The sequence below is a fragment of the Alternaria dauci genome, chromosome 2 (assembly GCF_042100115.1).
Source record: "Alternaria dauci strain A2016 chromosome 2, whole genome shotgun sequence".
Classification (NCBI taxonomy): domain Eukaryota; kingdom Fungi; phylum Ascomycota; class Dothideomycetes; order Pleosporales; family Pleosporaceae; genus Alternaria; species Alternaria dauci.
In genome coordinates, this window is record NC_091273.1 from 2945394 (window position 1) to 2962532 (window position 17139).

The window sequence follows — 17139 nt, forward strand, 5'->3', positions numbered from 1 at the left end:
CCTCACAGTAGCACTCGGAAGATAGACACCGAATCGGCAGTCATCACTGACACTGTGACTGGTCATCCTTGTCTGCGGCCCAGACCCAAGCACTGCTGCGTGTGTTCCTCCTCTGTTTGTGGCTGAGACTTCGAGTGCAAGTTCGATGCGAGATGAATTGATGGAGCGAGGAAGGGCCGCTTGGGGTGCAATGTGAGCTGGCGGTAGGGTCGACGCATTCCATAATGCTATAGTGTTAGGCTCTTCTTGCAAGGCATTGGCCTGGGCGTTTCTTTCATCATCGTGGGCCCTTCTCTCTGGTCTTGTGACACGCTCTCCGGCGAGCGGAATCGGTTGCGAACTCTCATTGAGTGGCCACATTAGAGTTGCCGGCCTCCTCTTGAGTGGAACGAAAGGCACAGCTCACGAGACATGGATGCTTGGAGGGGTGAAAAAGCATGCAACGAAGGGTCTTGTATCGTCATAGCGCATGGAGCGATTGCAATAGCCGGTTCTATCAGCGACTGTCTGCCCGCAGTGGTTGACCATGAGTGGTTCTGGTTCGCCTAAAGGCGTGGTATCCGCGACGCGCCCTGCGCGCCATATAACGATAAAGCTCTCCAGGTGGGTGTATGTAATCGGCGTGCCTTTGAGCTTGAACATCTGCTAGAGATGGTCATCAGGTCTTCCTAATTGGCGCATTGTAGGTGCGCCTGTGGGTGCGTATGGGCTGGAGGTGTGTGTGTGTGTGTGGAAAAGGAGCTGGGTGAGGACATGACGACAGCCGGTTTGGTTCTCTTGGCGAAACCCACATCCGTCGCAATGACCGGCAGCCCTTCTGTTCTCGCCAGCACACCGCGACAAAACATCGCCATCACTATGCGCGCTGCTCTATGTCTTGTTCTAAACAATGGAATCTGCATATACCCTTGACCTATCTCTATCAGGCAAATGTCCGCCTTGTGGTATACTGTGCCGTGATGGTGCAGTACCCTTGACCAACAGACCACATCCAGCGGAATGCTTGTGCAGCATGTCCCTACCCTCATGGCCGGAATTCACATATGACTTTATTAACTATGTCGCAGAAGACCTTGAAGACCGGGGGAAACTTGGCAGCATGCACCCTGATATAATCGATACGGTTCCCTGGCTTCATATTTTTGGACGGTTTACTGTCCATGTTAACGAAGGGACAGCCCTAGCTCAAACGATTCTTGCAGAGGCAATGTCTCTTGCATCTTGCGGGATTACGCAGATCCGCGCTCCGTACGCCGGTGCCAGTCGCAGGAGAATAGGAAGAATGAATATATTGGCTGGGCAAATGCGCCTACCCTGATGTGCTAACAGATCGTACGATCAAGCAGAAAGGGCCAGGGAGGCCAGGGCGTTCAGCGCAGGGCAGGACGAGTTGCTTTGTCCTGGACACAACGTATGAACATTGCAGTACCCAGAGGCCCAGTTTCACTGCAGGATCCCCTTACAGCCTGTGTTTTGAATGTACACAGTAAGTGATCACCGTGCAGCACGTCTGGTCTTGCGTCTTCGTGGCACGGCACTTAGTACTGAATTCGGACGCAGATTGCCTGCTCGGAAGGCACTAGCTGTACCATGCAAGTCCTTACACTTATCGATTTCTGGAGACGGCCGCAATTTCTGCTAACAAAGTTGCAAATTTGCGCACAACAAGAAAACAGCATTTCATGATACCATGGGGCCTGGGCGTGGATCAGCCTCGTGGCGGTGGCACGGACCTGGTGTTCGGAAACACGGCTAAACGGCAGTAAATCAGCCGCCATCAACGGCGGTACAGCAACACCACGCAGTAGCCAATGTACAACATTAGCGAGATGGAATGCGTCTATCTTTACCTCAGAATTCGTTACACAGAGCGATTCGTAAAGCCGTTGGCAGGCTAACTCTGGCCAACCAATCGCCCCTGAATCAACCAGACCGGCTTATCACCCAGGTACAGCGGCTATACCGCTTTCGTCCCGTCTCTTATCAGCCACTAAGACCCTGAACTCCTACCTTGACCGTTCTATACAAGCGCGACTGTGGCTTACGGGCCTTGGCTATTTGGGACATGCAATCCGTCTTCGCAATCCTTCGCGGCATCAAATCTCAGACAGCAACCCAAACCAGAAGCTCCACAATATGCACTCGGCTCCATCAGCATGGGATTCCTAACTCCCTGCTTATCTTTGCCCAGGCGGCGCCACGCTCAGTGTTGGGGGCACAGCAGTGTTGCATGTATCGAAGTAGAAGGCGAACCGGGTTTAACGGCGCATCAATCTCGGTCCCTGGAAATTGGCGGGATGGTGTGAGGAAAGTCATAGAGATGTATATATCCATTGGGGAGCCCCTGCACGTCTCGTCTTGTCTTTCCAGAACACCCCCGAGGTTCCAGTCACAGTCGATACACTGACACCCCTACACCATGGAGGCACCACCCATTGTTTGTTCTCCCAGCAGATAACAAGAGTTCAACATGCAAGATGACTGACACAAGCGTAGCCAGAGTTCGATCCGGCGAAGCCCAATGGTGGCAACCCAGATATCGAAAATGTCAACCTTCAGTTCACTGGCCTGGAGTTCCATTACATCTACCTTATGATCATGGCTTTCCTTGTGTTTCTGATTATACCCGGAATCGGCTTTCTTTATTCCGGTCTCGCTCGCCGCAAGTCGGCCCTTGCTATGCTCTTTCAATCGTTCGCGGTCATGGGAGTGGTTACCTTTCAGTGGATGTTCTGGGGTTATTCACTCGCATATTCTCGCACAGCCAGCCCCTTCATTGGCAACATGGACAACTTCGGCCTAAAGAACGTCATGTCGGCACCCTCGCCAGGCTCATCGTTCTTACCTGAAATCGTGTTCTGTAAGTAGCTCATATATTCTGAGCCAGATCATACCTTACTGACCACATGCAGGCCTTTACCAATTGCTCTTCTGCGCATGTACTGTGCAGCTTGTTATTGGTGGATCTTTTGAACGCGGTCGCATCCTACCCTCCATGGTTTTCGCCTTCTGCTGGGCAACTATCGTGTACTGCCCAATCGCTTGCTGGACCTGGAACGCGTAAGTTTCGTGAACCGTGCTTGCTGAGATATACTGATGGTCTCTTAGAAATGGTTGGCTATTCAACCTCCCCTCCCTAGACTTCGCAGGCGGCGGCCCCGTCCACATCGCGTCCGGCTGGTCTGCCCTCGCCTACGCCTTCGTCCTTGGCAAGCGCCTTCATAAGGGCGACAAGATCCACGGAAAAGCCCACAACCCTACACTCGTCTTCATTGGCACTGTCTTCATTTGGTTTGGATGGTTCGGCTTCAATGGAGGTAGTGCTTTGAACGGTACCGTGCGCTCGATGCTGGCTGCCTTCAACACCAACACTGCAGCCTCCTTTGGAGTTCTCGGCTGGGTGTCCGTCGAGTACGTCCGTACCAAGGGTCATTTCTCCGTGGTCGGCGCTTGCTCTGGAGCTATTGCTGGTCTCGTCGGCATTACTCCTGCTGCAGGTTACGTCTCTGTGTGGATAGCCGCTCTGATCGGTTTCCTCACTGCTGCGATTTGCTCTCTTTGCCAAAACGTCGACAAGTGGATCAAGATCGATGAAGGCATGGATGTCTTCAAGCTCCACGGAATCGGTGGCATGGTCGGTTCTTTCCTCACTGGTATCTTCGGCCAAGCCTGGATCTACGATCTTGATGGTATGGGTCCATACGACGGGCTCGGCGGTATGGACGGTGTGGGTGTGCAAATCGGTCGCCAACTAGCCGAGATTGTCGCCATCGCCTCTTACTCTTTCGTCGTCTCTTGCATTCTCTTGTACATCTTGAAGTTCATCCCTGGCATGCATCTCCGCGTCACCTCAGAGGCTGAGATGATGGGTCTGGATCTCGACCAGTTTGGCGATGAACAGATTGGTGACTGGAGTCTCATGGAGCAGAACCACTACGAGGCGAACGTAAGTAGCTCGAGCAGCCAACATGTTCCCGCATCGGTACCTGCAGCAGCAGCCGGCAAGCAGGCGTAATGTACCAGGGATATGTGTTCGACTTGAAACATGCCAGTGCATCCGCGATAGCCTGTCCAAATTGCATGATACAGCGGGAGTTAGCAGCGGAATTCCGTCCGTCGACGAGTAGTATATGGCATTAATAGAGCCTTTACATATTTCACAACCTTATCTTTTGTAAACATACTAATTCTCATTCGCACTTTATCTAACATATGCCATGTGCCCCAAGTCTAATGAGAGACAGCAAAGTCTCTGCACAGTCCAATACTTTCATACTCGAGTACGTGATCTTTGCTTTGCTATGTGAAGAATGTACACTAAATATTTTCCAAACAGCAAAATCACCGCTGTCCTCTTCAGCTCAAAGCTGTCGGAATATCTGTCATTACGCCGGACCTCAACTCTTGACTGAAGTCATGCCTTAGTAGGTCTGGTGAGAATAGAGCACACGCTGTATCCTCGTATGGAAAATCGTCCTCCGAATCTACATCAGCTTGTTGACGACAGAAGACGGGTTTTTGTTCCATTAAGGGCGCGCGCCTAGAAACTGGGGTCTCGAGAGACACAGATTGTGTATGGGAAGAGCGCAAAGCCATACCAATTGGTGACTGGAGAATAGAAGCCAATGTACCATATAACAAGACTTCCCGCTGTTCGGCTACGCTCATGGTTCCTGGTGGTGACAAACTCCTTTGATGCCTGCGGTCACACGTTGGTGATACTGAAGGGGAGCCTAAAGACGACAGCGAAGACGTTGAGAAGCTGTGCTGCGTTGGTGAGAAATTAAGCTCCGCACTTGAAGAAGCTTCCCTCGGCTTGACCACATGCAAGGAGCAGTGTGTTATTGGGTCCGATTTGGTAACATTAAAGCAAGTGCTGCCGGTAGCGATCATATCGACCGACGTTCCCAACACCACCAGTTGCGAACGTCTCGCCTCTAATGCTTGGGAAATATCAGGCTGCAGTGGGAGGAGCTCCTGGGCACTGAAGTGGCCTGTATACCGAGATAGTCCAGCGAAGAAGTCTATCATGAACTTCTCGATCTTCGTATGGGTACCGATGTGAGATTCCAGATAGATGAATGCGTCGTAGTCTAAAGGTATTCCGGCTTGTGTGTTGAGTAGCTCAAGGTAGAGAGTGCGATACACATCGACCAGCTTGTTCTGCAACCGTATGTCGTCGAGCATATCCGCGAGATGCCATGCTGTGGCGAGTTTGAGCATCCTGTCGCTGCCACCCGTGAGTTGCGTCAAGGGATTTCGTGCGCTTAGTCGCAGCTGTCTTAAGAAACCATTGCTGTTCAAGTATGCCAAAACAACCTCAAAGACAGAGGCGTCGGTATTCATTATTCTGCATCCATGTACAAGTCGTGTACGGAGCATACGGCATGCCTTGAGAGCGGAGTGCGGAACATGGACAAGACGCGGTGGTCTACCCACTCGAACTTCGATTCCGTCACGATTCGAAGAGGAGGAACTTGTGGAAGAGGTTTTGTCGGAGTCGGACTGAAAGCCGAGCGTCGCTTCGACTAGCCTGAACATTTGCGCGGTAGTTGAGGAAACTCGCTCCATCCAAAAATGTGAGTTGTACTTCGTTGAAACTGCAAACCTAGGGAATCGTTCCGGAAATATTGAGCTTTGTTAGAATCTGGAAAAGTGAATTGAAGGGTGCCTGTATTCTTGCACACAGTTTAAATGTGAAAGTTATAAGACAAACCATAGTTCTCTTTGCTTAAACTCTTCGGTACGGAATTTGATTTCACAGTGTTTCTTGGGTTCGCGCAGGTTTGAACCAAGGTTGGTGATGTCTTTGCTGGTTTTTTATAAGCTGCTCATTTCAGAGTAACCTATAGAGCAGTTAGGAGCTCGCGAAAATTTGGTCTACCTTGTTTAACAAAAATTATTTACTTATGAGAAAGACCCTAAGGCCACATACTGTAGTGCCATTGGGTCTTTTTGGACGTCAAAGTGAGGTACACCTGATATGACCATCCTCTGATAGCTCTTTCGTATATCGCTTGACCGCAGGCACTAATAAAACCAGACAGCGCATATTTCCGTTGCACACTGGCGACTGGATAGTTAAAGTCATGGCGGGAGTTTTCGATGGTCGCCCAATAAGCGTAACGAGGGTACCAATAGCAATCCCCGGATTGCCATTGCAAGACTTTGGACACCAGAGCGCGCTTTCGTGCTGGCATGTATCCTGAGGGGCTGGTGATGTGATCACAAGTAGTCGACCGTTGCCTATTGATGGCCTTCTCTAGACGGAGATGACTTGGCAGGCAACGATGAACTTGGAAAGTGTCGCAGAGCCGGCTGCCGGGGATAGCGATAATATTCGCACGTGCCCCACGCTAGTCGGGCCGACGCCAATTGGAAGCTTCGCGTCATCGCAGCTACTCTCCCACCACGCGATGTTTGCATACAAGGCAGCTGGACCGTCGCTGCGGTACGCATGCTACGCGTCTCAGCCACCGGCGATCTCTGCTTTTCATTCCACCGTGTCACGACTTCGTCAATTTTCGCAGCAGCGCGTGCAATATGCCCAGTTGAGAAACGAAGCCTCTCGGCCTAACAAAGAACAGCCACCTATACCGGAAGAAGTACTGCGACATACGTTAGACGACACTCCCAACGACACATATACGCAATTTCCCAAAGTCAGAGTGAGATACCTGATTCCTGCAATTTGGGCTCTATCTGTATCCGGTGGCGTCTTCTACGGTCTCGCCTACCTAGAAGCCAAGAGGGAGCTCAAAACAAAGCCAGCATTGGGTGGAGGATGGCTTCAGGCGCCACAATGGAGTACTAAACAGCGTGGCCCGCCGACCCCGACCGAAGTCGTAACTGGAGCTTTGAGTGATCTCGATCCAATTTCGAGAGTCACGTATGGGATTATTGGAGCCAACAGTGGTATCCACCTGAGCAGCTTTCTGATGCCCAGGGCCTGGGAAACACTATGGCATCTGCCCGCTCGCAATGTCAATTACACCCAATTCACATCCATGTTTGTACATGGCGGAGCTTTGCATTTCTTCGTTAACATGTACTTCTTGAACAACTTTATGGCGCCCGTTGGCTACTCCCGCCTGTTCGAGGGCAGTCCGTACCATACATTGTCGTTCTATCTCTCGGCTGGCGTGCTTTCGGGCTTCGCTCAACACTGGACAACTTTGAGCACCCGCATACCTTTTCACAAACGACCGATCCCAGAGATCTTCATTCGCTCCGGCGGCGCGTCAGGAGCACTGTTCGGAATTCTGGGAGTCTTCTGTATGCAATACCCCCATGCTGGCCTAGGAATATTATTTGTTCCTGTACATTTCGACGCGCAGTATGTGCTGCCCGCGATCCTGCTTTTCGATCTGGTTGGGATTATCCGTGGGTACACTTTTGTGAATTTTGGTCACGCGGTAGGTTCAACGCGCAAGGCGACTTGTGGCGCTTGCTAAAAACAATAACAGGCTCACTTTGCTGGCGGAATGCTGGGTGTAGCATACTCGTATTTTGATGGGAAGACGAACCTTTGGAAGCCACTAGTGCGCCACTGGAAACGCCGCCTGCAGCAATCCTAGTCGCCAGGAATGATTTTGGTCATCGATGACCATGCAGGAGGCTTGTGAACTTCGAACTGCTTGAAGATGCGATGAAAGTCCCACTTTTAAGCCATAGCTGCAAAGCACGTCCTGTTCTCAGCATATACAAGTGGCCAACGAACACAAACACGATCAAACTCCGATGCAAATGGTTCTCCCTCTTGGCTTGTGGAATCAAGTACTATTAGACAGAAATCTAACTCAACGAGGGTACAAAAAGGTGCAGCATAGAGGTTATAGGTACCGCCAATTCGATTGGTAGATGACCGGCACTCATACACATACTATCTTCACCACTCGATAATCTTTACAGCTGATCAATCTCTCTCTCTGATTGAAACCTCTCATTCCACCAGAAGCATCTCTTTATACGTGTTGAGAATCCCACAACCCAGCCTCTAATTTTATACTTCCCACTCATCTTACGTTTTGCACTAGCCTTCTCAGTCTTTTTGCTGTATTGACGTATCAAGTCCACGCTATCCATGGCCCGTGAAGCAAGGGTGTCCAGCTCTTCGATATCCGCATGATCCTCCTCCTCTTCCTCCGTGTCTCTGTTATTACTGATGCCGTGGTCTCGCTCCTCGATGACAATAGTGCCGGTAGCATGGAGAGCTAGGTGGGAGGCTTCTTCGGTGTCTTCCATTCCTCCTTCGATGACTTTGGTTTCTATGTCTCTTGGTAAAAAGGAGGCCGTTCTTGCTTGGCACCGCGTGAGTGGGTACATGGTCGCGAGAATACCACTATGCGTTGTGCTGTTACGCGACGACATGATCCAAGAGTTGTGAATCGAATTGGTCGGAATTTGTCTGTGGATCGGTATGGTTGAATGTAATCGCTGGCGGTTGATCTCTGAACTCGCCGTCTGTATCGTACAGGCTAGGATATCGTCTACTAAACGAGAGTGGAGATGGCTTCTGCTTTCTTAGTGCCTGGGTGAATTTGGTGAAGTGATATCTTTGTGAGCTCTTAGAAAAAAAAACACATAATCTGCGTTATAAATGTTGGTCGAATTTTTGAGCCTAGCTCACGATGATAAATGTGGAAGCTACGACGAGTGTACCTTGGTTCCAGACAGGCTCTCCCACAGCTACATTACTCACCACATCAAATCTCATCACCAGCGAAAAAAAAAGAACTCTGCAATCGTACCAGAACGACCGCGCACAGCCAGCCCACTTAGATGCCGCATAGCGCAAAGCGCACCTCGCTACTTGTTATAGATCGAACATCTTGACGTCCCCTGCCCTGAACTTCTCGCCAAGCGCCCTGACCTTCTCTTTAAATTGCCGCTTGATGTTTTCGGGCATCGCTGAGAACCCTCCCATATCTTTGACCATGCTCCTCAGCTCGACTGGTAGTAGTGTCAGATAATCCATGTCGGGTGAGTTCACCATCTCCTCGAACTTCTCCTCGAACATCTTTTCGAACTTGTCCGCATCGATTCCGTATGGATAGCTACATCGGCTCTCATGCGGAATATTGGTGTAGCCGAGATCGCGTAATGTCCGATGCGCGAGTATCCTCATCTGCTGTTGACATTCAGTACAATACCAGCGCGATATCATGCCCGCACCAAGCTTCTTTATGCATGATTGATGAAAGTACTTTGTGGGACAGTCTCGATATGAGCAGACGACAGTATCCGTCTCTAGCGGTTCTCTATTCGGTACGGCAGCACGACAGTAGCAAATGTACTTCGTACCCGGACGCTCGAACTCGTTGCGCTGGATATCCTGCAGCATACTCTGGGTAAGCTCCTGCTTCATGAAACTGTTCTTAGCGTAGAGTCGCTCAAAACGAAGCTCCTGCGCCATGAGAGCCCCAGGGCTGTGTCCATTCTTGAAGTCGGCATACTCCTTTTGTAAACGCGCGGGCACGCCGTCTGGGTTGCGATTGCGCGATCGGCTGGCAGGGTCTTCCATGAAATAGTTGATTAGATCGTCATCGATGAGCATCAAGCGGCCCTTAGTTCGATGATCCTTCTCGTACAGGGACAGCAGCTTCTCGCCACGGAGGCGGTTGAACGGCCCAGTACTACACAGCTCAACACAGGGCATCGCTAGATAGCACAGATCCGTCAAAGGATCGACACAGGAACAATCTACCCTTGAGTTAATATCTACCGTCAACATGCAAGTGCGATGTACTCACGAGGCTCGTGGAAAGGACAGTCGGGGACGTTGTTGTTCTCAAAAGAACACAAGGTACTGTGCGCACATCCACTCCATGATGGTGGATATGGATCAGTGAGTTGATCAACGGCAAAATTGCGTACAAACCGGATCCAGTGAATGTGCTTGCCATGTTTTGTGACTGGCATAGATTCAGGCGAATGTACCGGTGACATCCCGTCAACGCGACTGGAAGCCATAGTCATTGGATTTACGATCGCCTCGGTCAACTTGCCTTCAGCTTTCGTACTCATCGAGTAAGATTGTAGCATCTCGTCAATATTCTCGACGTTGGTGTCGACCTTGGTCTCTCGTGGTGTACAAAGACCTTGCACTGAGACGTCAGCCTCCTCTTCAACATCTTCGTCAATGTTTCCGTTGACGATCTCGTCCGATACAGACTGCTTCTTTGCTTTGCGCTTAGCTTCTCGTGCTTTCTTTGCTTTCTTCTTTTGTGAGACCACGGGATGGCCACTAACATGATCTTCCGTCTGGACAATGAAGCTCTCAGGCTCCTTCGACTCCCAGATAATCGGCGGCTTCACGGCACGGGTCTCGTCATATGCGTCGTCGAACGAGCTCCTAGCGGCTAGGAGGTCGGGGAAGTGACGAGAGTCGGAAGACCATCGAGCTGACCCGGGTCGAGAAGCTTGAACTGGGCGCTTGCTTGGGATATTGCCCCAAACATGTGCCTTTGATATCTGCTTTGTCGGTGCACTTCCATTTGTAACAGTTTCCCAGTCATCGGAAGCTGTTTGAATGGGCTTTGTTGCGCGACCACGCACTGGAGCCGGTCCGCGCTCTGAAGCTTTAATGTTGATCACCATGACGGCGGCAGCTGGCCGACCAGGGGCTGAAGCAGGCAGCAAGGATAGTAGCGGGGTATCGTAGGGCTCGATATCCACATGGTAGAGTCCGTCATCGCCACTCACGCGCTTGTGACTGCTCTCAAGATGTCTTCGGTCCGGGATGTGAGCAGTTCTGGGCCGACGACGGGGCTGATCTTCCAACTGTTCGCTAAACAATGTTAGTCGCTATCCTCCTTTATTAATTTAACAGCTTTATCCCGCGCCTCTCTCTGTACCCTGATCGATCCGAGATAAATAAATGACAACATACCTCGGAACTGAATCGGTCTCGTGTATGGGGGTAACAGCACCACTGAGATCACTCGCACTAGACGCGAACTTCTCTCCGGTCTTCCAATCCTTGTCGGTATACCTCTCCTCTACAATTCCGTAGGCTGTTCTGTTAGTATATCTAAGGTAACCGGCCCGCCGCATGCGCGATTCAGCATTGTCTTTGTTGAACAAGACAATGTCCTCGAGTACGGCTTGCTTAAAACCGTCGACGAGATTTAGGAACGCCTTGAGCTCTTTCCCCTGCAATCCTCTTGTTTTCGTGTTGCGCCTGAGTAGCCCGTTGATGCGGAAGGTGTCCAAGATGCGTTCCATTTCGGCTTCGATGTCGATGTCGGACGTGTCTTCATGAGCCTCGGCGAGCTTCCTAAGCCCTCTCTGGCTGACCTGTGTGCTATACACATGAGCGTGATACTATGAAAGGGTTAGCAAATGGAATGAAGGATAGCCAGGCTGGTATAATCCAAGCACTTACTCGGAGCTGCCTCTCAATTTCCTCAACCTCTTCTGGATTACGCGGTCCGTCGGCGTCGTTGCTCGTTATGCTTTGGGTGGAATGCACGACTGAGTCAATATATCTGATCTCCGCTTGAGTGATGATTCTCGATCTACTGGCTGCTCTTGCAAGACGTTTCGCGTCTTTTCTCTCACGCTTCGACGATGGCGTGTCGTCGTTGTCGTCATCGTCGTCGGGTTCTCGTTCTCTTCCGCGTTCTTCTGGCTCGGATTCGTCCGGCACGATGTTCCAGTCGACCTCGCCACAACCTTCGTAGACGGCACGTAAGCGCTCGGCGATATCGTGATGGCGCTTGTGATGTTGTTCGTCGATTGTCATGCAGTATTTACACGTGTGACCGCGAAGGCGCATGAACATAGTCTAGACAGATTTAGAGCGCTGATCGCGTCGTATATGTCGGACATGACGAACCTGATGAAAGCGCACGCATGGCTCACTGTGCCTGCCGAAACAAGACGCTCTCGCACCGGGGTGGCTCAGGGGGCGCTCACAGACTCCGCAGTGGTGTCTGGTGTGGTCAGCGACAGTACGTGTGTTGCGTGGCTGCCTCAGGAAGGATTCCGGCAGCCCAAACAAACAAACACTGCAAGATAACTTACTTGAGGGCCTCCGAATCCTCCCACTTGAAGAGTAAGCTGTTGCCCATTTCGTATAGCAACTGGCGCTTTTCAGACTGATTGCACACGGTGTGGTCTGCGGCTGTAAAGAAAAGTAGTAGGTGGGGTTTTTGTTGTGCCAGTTCGAGTGGGGAAATAGGCGACACTTCTGCCTGGCCGCAGAATCTCTAGTGAATAAGACGCGTGATGATCTGAAATTATTCTCGCCAGCGCAGTGGGGTGAGGCACAGTGGTCGTGCGTGACGGTGTGTTTTCATAGCCCAAGGCTGACTACGTAATTGTGGAAAGAGCGAGTGAGTGCGACTGCGCAACGATGAAAATGGTTTCTGTAGAGACTGCATCCAACAAGATTGGAAAAACACAGATCCGCGTCGTACTAAAGAAAACACCTCTCGTGTTGCGGAAAAGCGACTCGTCGTTGCGGTGAAAGATGCAGTGAACCGACGATCCTTACAGTTTCGCGTCGTTGCATCATCGTGGCCGGGACCAAGAACGGGATCTGAAGACACTGCAAACGCGCAAACAACAAATCAAGTACCGCCAAGCTAGGCATCCGAAACAATACGCGCGCCGGCCCAGGCATAGGGATAGTTGCGTTGGTACCAATTGACGCTTCAACATATTAGTAACATGGCCTCGGCTGCAGTTGCCACTCTCTACTTACAAGGTCTTTCGTCCAGCAATGCGCGGATGCGTCGCCCATGACCCACCAAGCGTGACGTTGTGTTTACCGTCGAAGAAGTCGGCTGCCTGCTGTCAACATCGTCTCGTTATGTGTTGAGGAGCAGAAGCCCGTCGGATCCCCTCATACCTGTATAACCCGGGTACAGCTCCATTGGCTCAAAACCGTCGTGCTTCTCCAGCACAGTACTGGTCCATTCCCAAACACCTCCCAGGTCAGATTGGCCGCAGAGCTTGTTGCCCTTCTCGACCACTGAGACTGGATGCCAGTGTTTGAAGCCCACGTTCGTCCCTTCAAGGTCGATGAAGAGATCGCGTGGATTGAGATCAGATACCGTGCCGGAGTTGCCGTTGGACAAAGAGTGTGATGGTGGTGTCTCAAAAACTCCTTCGTTGATCAGATGCCTGCAGAATTTTAGCCAGAACTCCAAAGCGTTGCAAAGTACATCTCTTACCCGTTCACTGCCGGAATCGTGTTTCCAAGCGACCTCTCAAACTCTGGCTTCATGCCGTCGACGTAGCTGTAGATGCTTCGTGCTTCTTCCATCGTGGGGATACGACCGCCCATCCATTGCACACAGCCAGCTAGTTCGTCGTAGGATGCGACTACAGGCCAGTCCATGGCAAACTTCAGAGGGACAACGCCGTATACAGTGCGGACAAATTTGCCGTCTGTAATACTCTGGGGTGAGCCGTTGGTGTCATCATGGTGACCGTTCACCACGCTGTCTCTCTTGCCAGTGCTTTTATCTTTCGCATCAGGGGTTGGCTGCATGCACCACGACGCAGGTATAGCTACACGGAACAGTTAGCGAAGCCTGGTCAGAGATGTGGTCAAGCCAACACCAGCGACTCTACTGCAATGGTTACGTACCCGTCTTTCCTGTCTTCGACAGATATATGGCGTATTCTCCGTTCGTGATCGGGCGAGCCTTTGCGCGGAAGGACTTCACGTGCGCTGTACGGCGAGGTCTCTCATTATCCCATCCAAAGTATCGTGTGGTCTTGAAATCATTCTCAGGGTCTTCAAGACCTATCTGGATGTCTGCTTCAGGAATTGTGAACCATTGGTTTTCGGTTGCCAGAGTCTGCGACTGCGCTGCATATGCTGCAAAGTCTGGAATCTTGGTCCCAGGAGGTGGCAGGACCTTGTCACTCTGGATCAGCATGTAAAGTAACGTCTCCAAATGCATGATTTCATGCTCAAAGCCGATCCAAAGTGCTCGAGACACGCGGCCGTTGGACACCGCCTCTCCTGAACTGTAGAGCGCTTCGACCGTGTTTCGCACACTCTCTTGGAACTCTAAAATAGTCTTCAGTGGCGGCCACTCCTCAGGAATCTCGGAGTGGGCATGGCACTGAGTTGGATCGTCGACATCGGGATCAACACCGCGCTCAAAGATCTTCCAAAAATAGGCAGGGTCTGAAGGCTTGCCTCCAGTGGCACGGGCAATGTGAATATCCAGGAATGTAGGAATGTGGCCGAGGTAGAAGATGCACTCGTTTCGAAGTTCGATAGGCTTGGAGAGTAGCTCTTCTTCGGGTATCATATCCTTTGAGACCGCATCCCAGGCAGTCCAAAGCTCTCGCCACTCGGCTAACGAGGGAACAGGGTTCGCCGCATACTCCTCTGGCTTGGTGGGGAAGAACACTGCAGGCTTGGAGACGAGATGTAGACCGTAATCTCCCTTGGAGTTCGCCCATACAACGTTCTCCGCGAGTCTGGCTCGTTCCCAAAGCTCCTTCACCTCCTCGCTGCTGTACTTGTAGGATTCCTCAATGCGGATTCGTTCGTCCTGTTTGATTAAGACCCCGTCGACCGTAGTGTCTTTGCGTGGTGCGACAAAAGCATGATGTCTTCCAGCTTGGCTGTCGTACTCGCCAATGACCTCCCAATTTTGGATATCGAAAGCTTCCTCGCCCATGAGTGTATTTGCGTGCTTCAAGCCGTTAAGGATGAATTTGTGCGTTACACCGTTGCAGTCGTTGTACGCGTGGTAAACACGCTAGTTCAAACAGATGATTAGCGTGTGTCTTCATGCTATTCGTGACAACAGACTTACCTCGGGATCTTTGCATGAATCGATACCGATAAGCATGGTATCGCCGGTGCGTAGGACCGTACCAAACCCAGCGAGGAATGGCGGCACCTCGTGCCGTTTGAAGTTGCCCAGGCTGGAGCCCAGCCAAAGGATTGTTTTTGGTTTCGCTGCGACTTCGGGCGTCTTCAGCCACTCTAGAGCATCGTCGTACGTGCCGTACAGTCCGAAGCACTTGACATGCTTGTATCCCTCTGCATGCTTGGTTAGCGAAAATCGGAAGGGCGATGCACGTGGAGCACTCTAGCCTGGAATGATAAGGAGATAGAGGCATTGGTTTGCACCATGCTGGCGCACATATATGCAGGTTCATGCAGGTCTGGACCACATATCCTGAATAGTGTATACTATGGCACGCCTGGTTTAAGTCTCACCCCTCCTCTGGGACATCGTTTATTATGAGACAATTGCTTACCTATAGGGATTTTGCCGAATGTTCTCTCCAGTTCTGGAAGGGACAGGTCGACGGCATAATACTCAATGTCCTTGCCAAGACGGTCGGCAGCCTGCAAAAGTATGTTCACCTTTCTAAGATTGCTACACAAGTATTAGTACTCACGAAGCACAGGGCTCGTTTCCAATCTCTTGTCAAGTAAGAGCCGAGATCCTACCCGCTCCCCAGTTCCACGATGATGGATTTGGATGGAATTCGTTCGGCGATTTTATCCGCATATGTCTCTAAGACCTCGATTTCGGCATTGGTTAAGTAGTACCTGGCGCCGCCAACTTGATCAGCTAAGAGCCCAAGCATGCCATGAGTGAAACTGCTCACTCTTCTTGGTATGTGATTTCTTCGAACAATCGGAGGCCTTCTTGGCTAGTAGAAGAGAAGTGGGGTTAGCGTGCATCTGGTGTTGGTTGCATCGTCGCTTACTCGTAGAGCAGCAACGTTGGCAGCTTCTTTTCGCCACCATTCTTCGGCCGCAAACCCTTCTTGATATCAGCGAGGATATCAGACTCGGCAGTTTCTGTGCGAATATCGATTATCTTGGTCGCCATGTTTCTGTGATGCTTGGTTTTGGACAGTATGGTGAATTGGTATGTTTGTCAAAGGCTGTTTTACTAACCATACACAATGCCGAGGGCTGCGCAATACTTATACGGGGCGAGAAGTACGTAATGTGGGTACTCGGATGCTTATGCCGTGCGGTAGCTGACGGTAACTAGAGGACCGGTAATGTTTCTAATGGAATAGTGTCGAATGCAAAGTCTCGCCAGTGAGCAGATACTGCAACACTGCTTGGCTAGCGACTGCAGTGGTAATATGCCTCGCAACCTCGCTACAAATCAAGACGTGCGTTTTCTTCACGACTAAAAGCGGTACGACGGGAACGCCTACGCAGCTCGAGCACAACATCAACAACAACCCCACCTAGGCAAATTGCACTGCTCCTAGAGCGATCCGGAAGCATGGTAGCTGGAACGTCCAGCGTCGTTGTGAAGGCCATAATGCTGACGTCATTGTTTGCCGGCTAGGGAAGGGGACGGCGGGACTCCGGGAGGAAGAACATTGAGCAGCTCTAGGGAAGCCGACGCCAGACAAAAGCATTCAGGAACATGCTGCACGACGGCCTGTTCTTCGGTCGCGAACTCTGGCTGACCGCGACAAGTTCGTGACGATCACGCTGGCTGTTGCGGGGTCGACGGCTTGCTGCATAAGCAATGCCGTCACAGTGGAGGGAGTGGACACATTACAAAGACATTGGGTGTGGTGAGTACAATGTGATTGGCCATGTGCGCGCCCTGCTAGGCAGAATCGGCGTGGGCATGGGCGGAGTGCAGTACCAGCGGAGCGAGCAGATGAACGAAAGCAAGGTGATAAGAGCAAAAGAGCGAGAGCGACGGTTTGATACATGAGGAAACCCCAGGATGATAAACCACAATCTTACCTGTGTAGTCGCATGTCCAGGTGCGGCACCTGCGCGGAACACCAGCGCGCGGACATGTCCGCACACTTGCCCATCGGCAAGCTGCCAGCCTAGGTAGGCAGACTCACCATGGACATGAGGCCAGCGCTCGTGCTGAACCGCCATGAGCCGACCATCGGGTCACATATCCAGTACGTCCGACGTCATGTTGAATACAAGAAGGTACTTAGGCTCACGCGCTGCCCCGGCCAAGATCCAGGAACGCTCCAGTCTCCCTTCCAATATCATTCAGCACTCGGATCCCACCAAGGTCTGGAACCTTGCAAGACGAGTTCTGATATGAGCCGTCCAAGCAGACTGCTCTTACGGGACTCCCTTTCATGTGCGCATGTCAGAGACCATGATGCCTCACCGATGAGCGGTCGCCTCGAATGACGCTGCGCATT

At 51.4% G+C, this 17139-nt stretch overlaps 3 protein-coding genes across 3 annotated transcripts; 1 reads left to right on the top strand and 2 right to left on the bottom strand.

Annotated features, from left to right (window-relative positions):
* Positions 1 to 866: 866 nt before the first annotated feature.
* On the top strand, positions 867 to 4182 carry ACET3X_003004 (uncharacterized protein). Its single transcript, XM_069449809.1, has 5 exons — positions 867 to 1486; positions 1561 to 2437; positions 2497 to 2860; positions 2913 to 3060; positions 3109 to 4182. The coding sequence occupies exons 2-5, from the start codon at positions 2420 to 2422 to the stop codon at positions 4013 to 4015; spliced, it is 1437 nt and encodes a 478-aa protein (XP_069309551.1). The 5' UTR covers positions 867 to 1486; positions 1561 to 2419; the 3' UTR covers positions 4016 to 4182.
* Positions 4183 to 8815: 4633 nt separating this feature from the next.
* On the bottom strand, positions 8816 to 12074 carry ACET3X_003005 (uncharacterized protein; the record flags this gene model as incomplete). Its single annotated transcript, XM_069449810.1, has 6 exons — positions 8816 to 9702; positions 9753 to 10789; positions 10892 to 11325; positions 11387 to 11788; positions 11840 to 11936; positions 12028 to 12074. 6 exons carry the CDS (start codon positions 12072 to 12074, stop codon positions 8816 to 8818), a joined length of 2904 nt encoding a protein of 967 aa, XP_069309552.1.
* Positions 12075 to 12293: 219 nt separating this feature from the next.
* On the bottom strand, positions 12294 to 15866 carry ACET3X_003006 (uncharacterized protein). The gene is made up of 10 exons (XM_069449811.1): positions 15700 to 15866; positions 15598 to 15642; positions 15437 to 15538; positions 15241 to 15362; positions 14790 to 15019; positions 13601 to 14732; positions 13182 to 13521; positions 12857 to 13131; positions 12710 to 12791; positions 12294 to 12657 (listed from the first exon to the last, which is right to left on the bottom strand). Exons 1-10 carry the CDS (start codon positions 15822 to 15824, stop codon positions 12591 to 12593), a joined length of 2520 nt encoding a protein of 839 aa, XP_069309553.1. The 5' UTR covers positions 15825 to 15866; the 3' UTR covers positions 12294 to 12590.
* Between the last annotated feature and the right edge of the window lie 1273 nt (positions 15867 to 17139).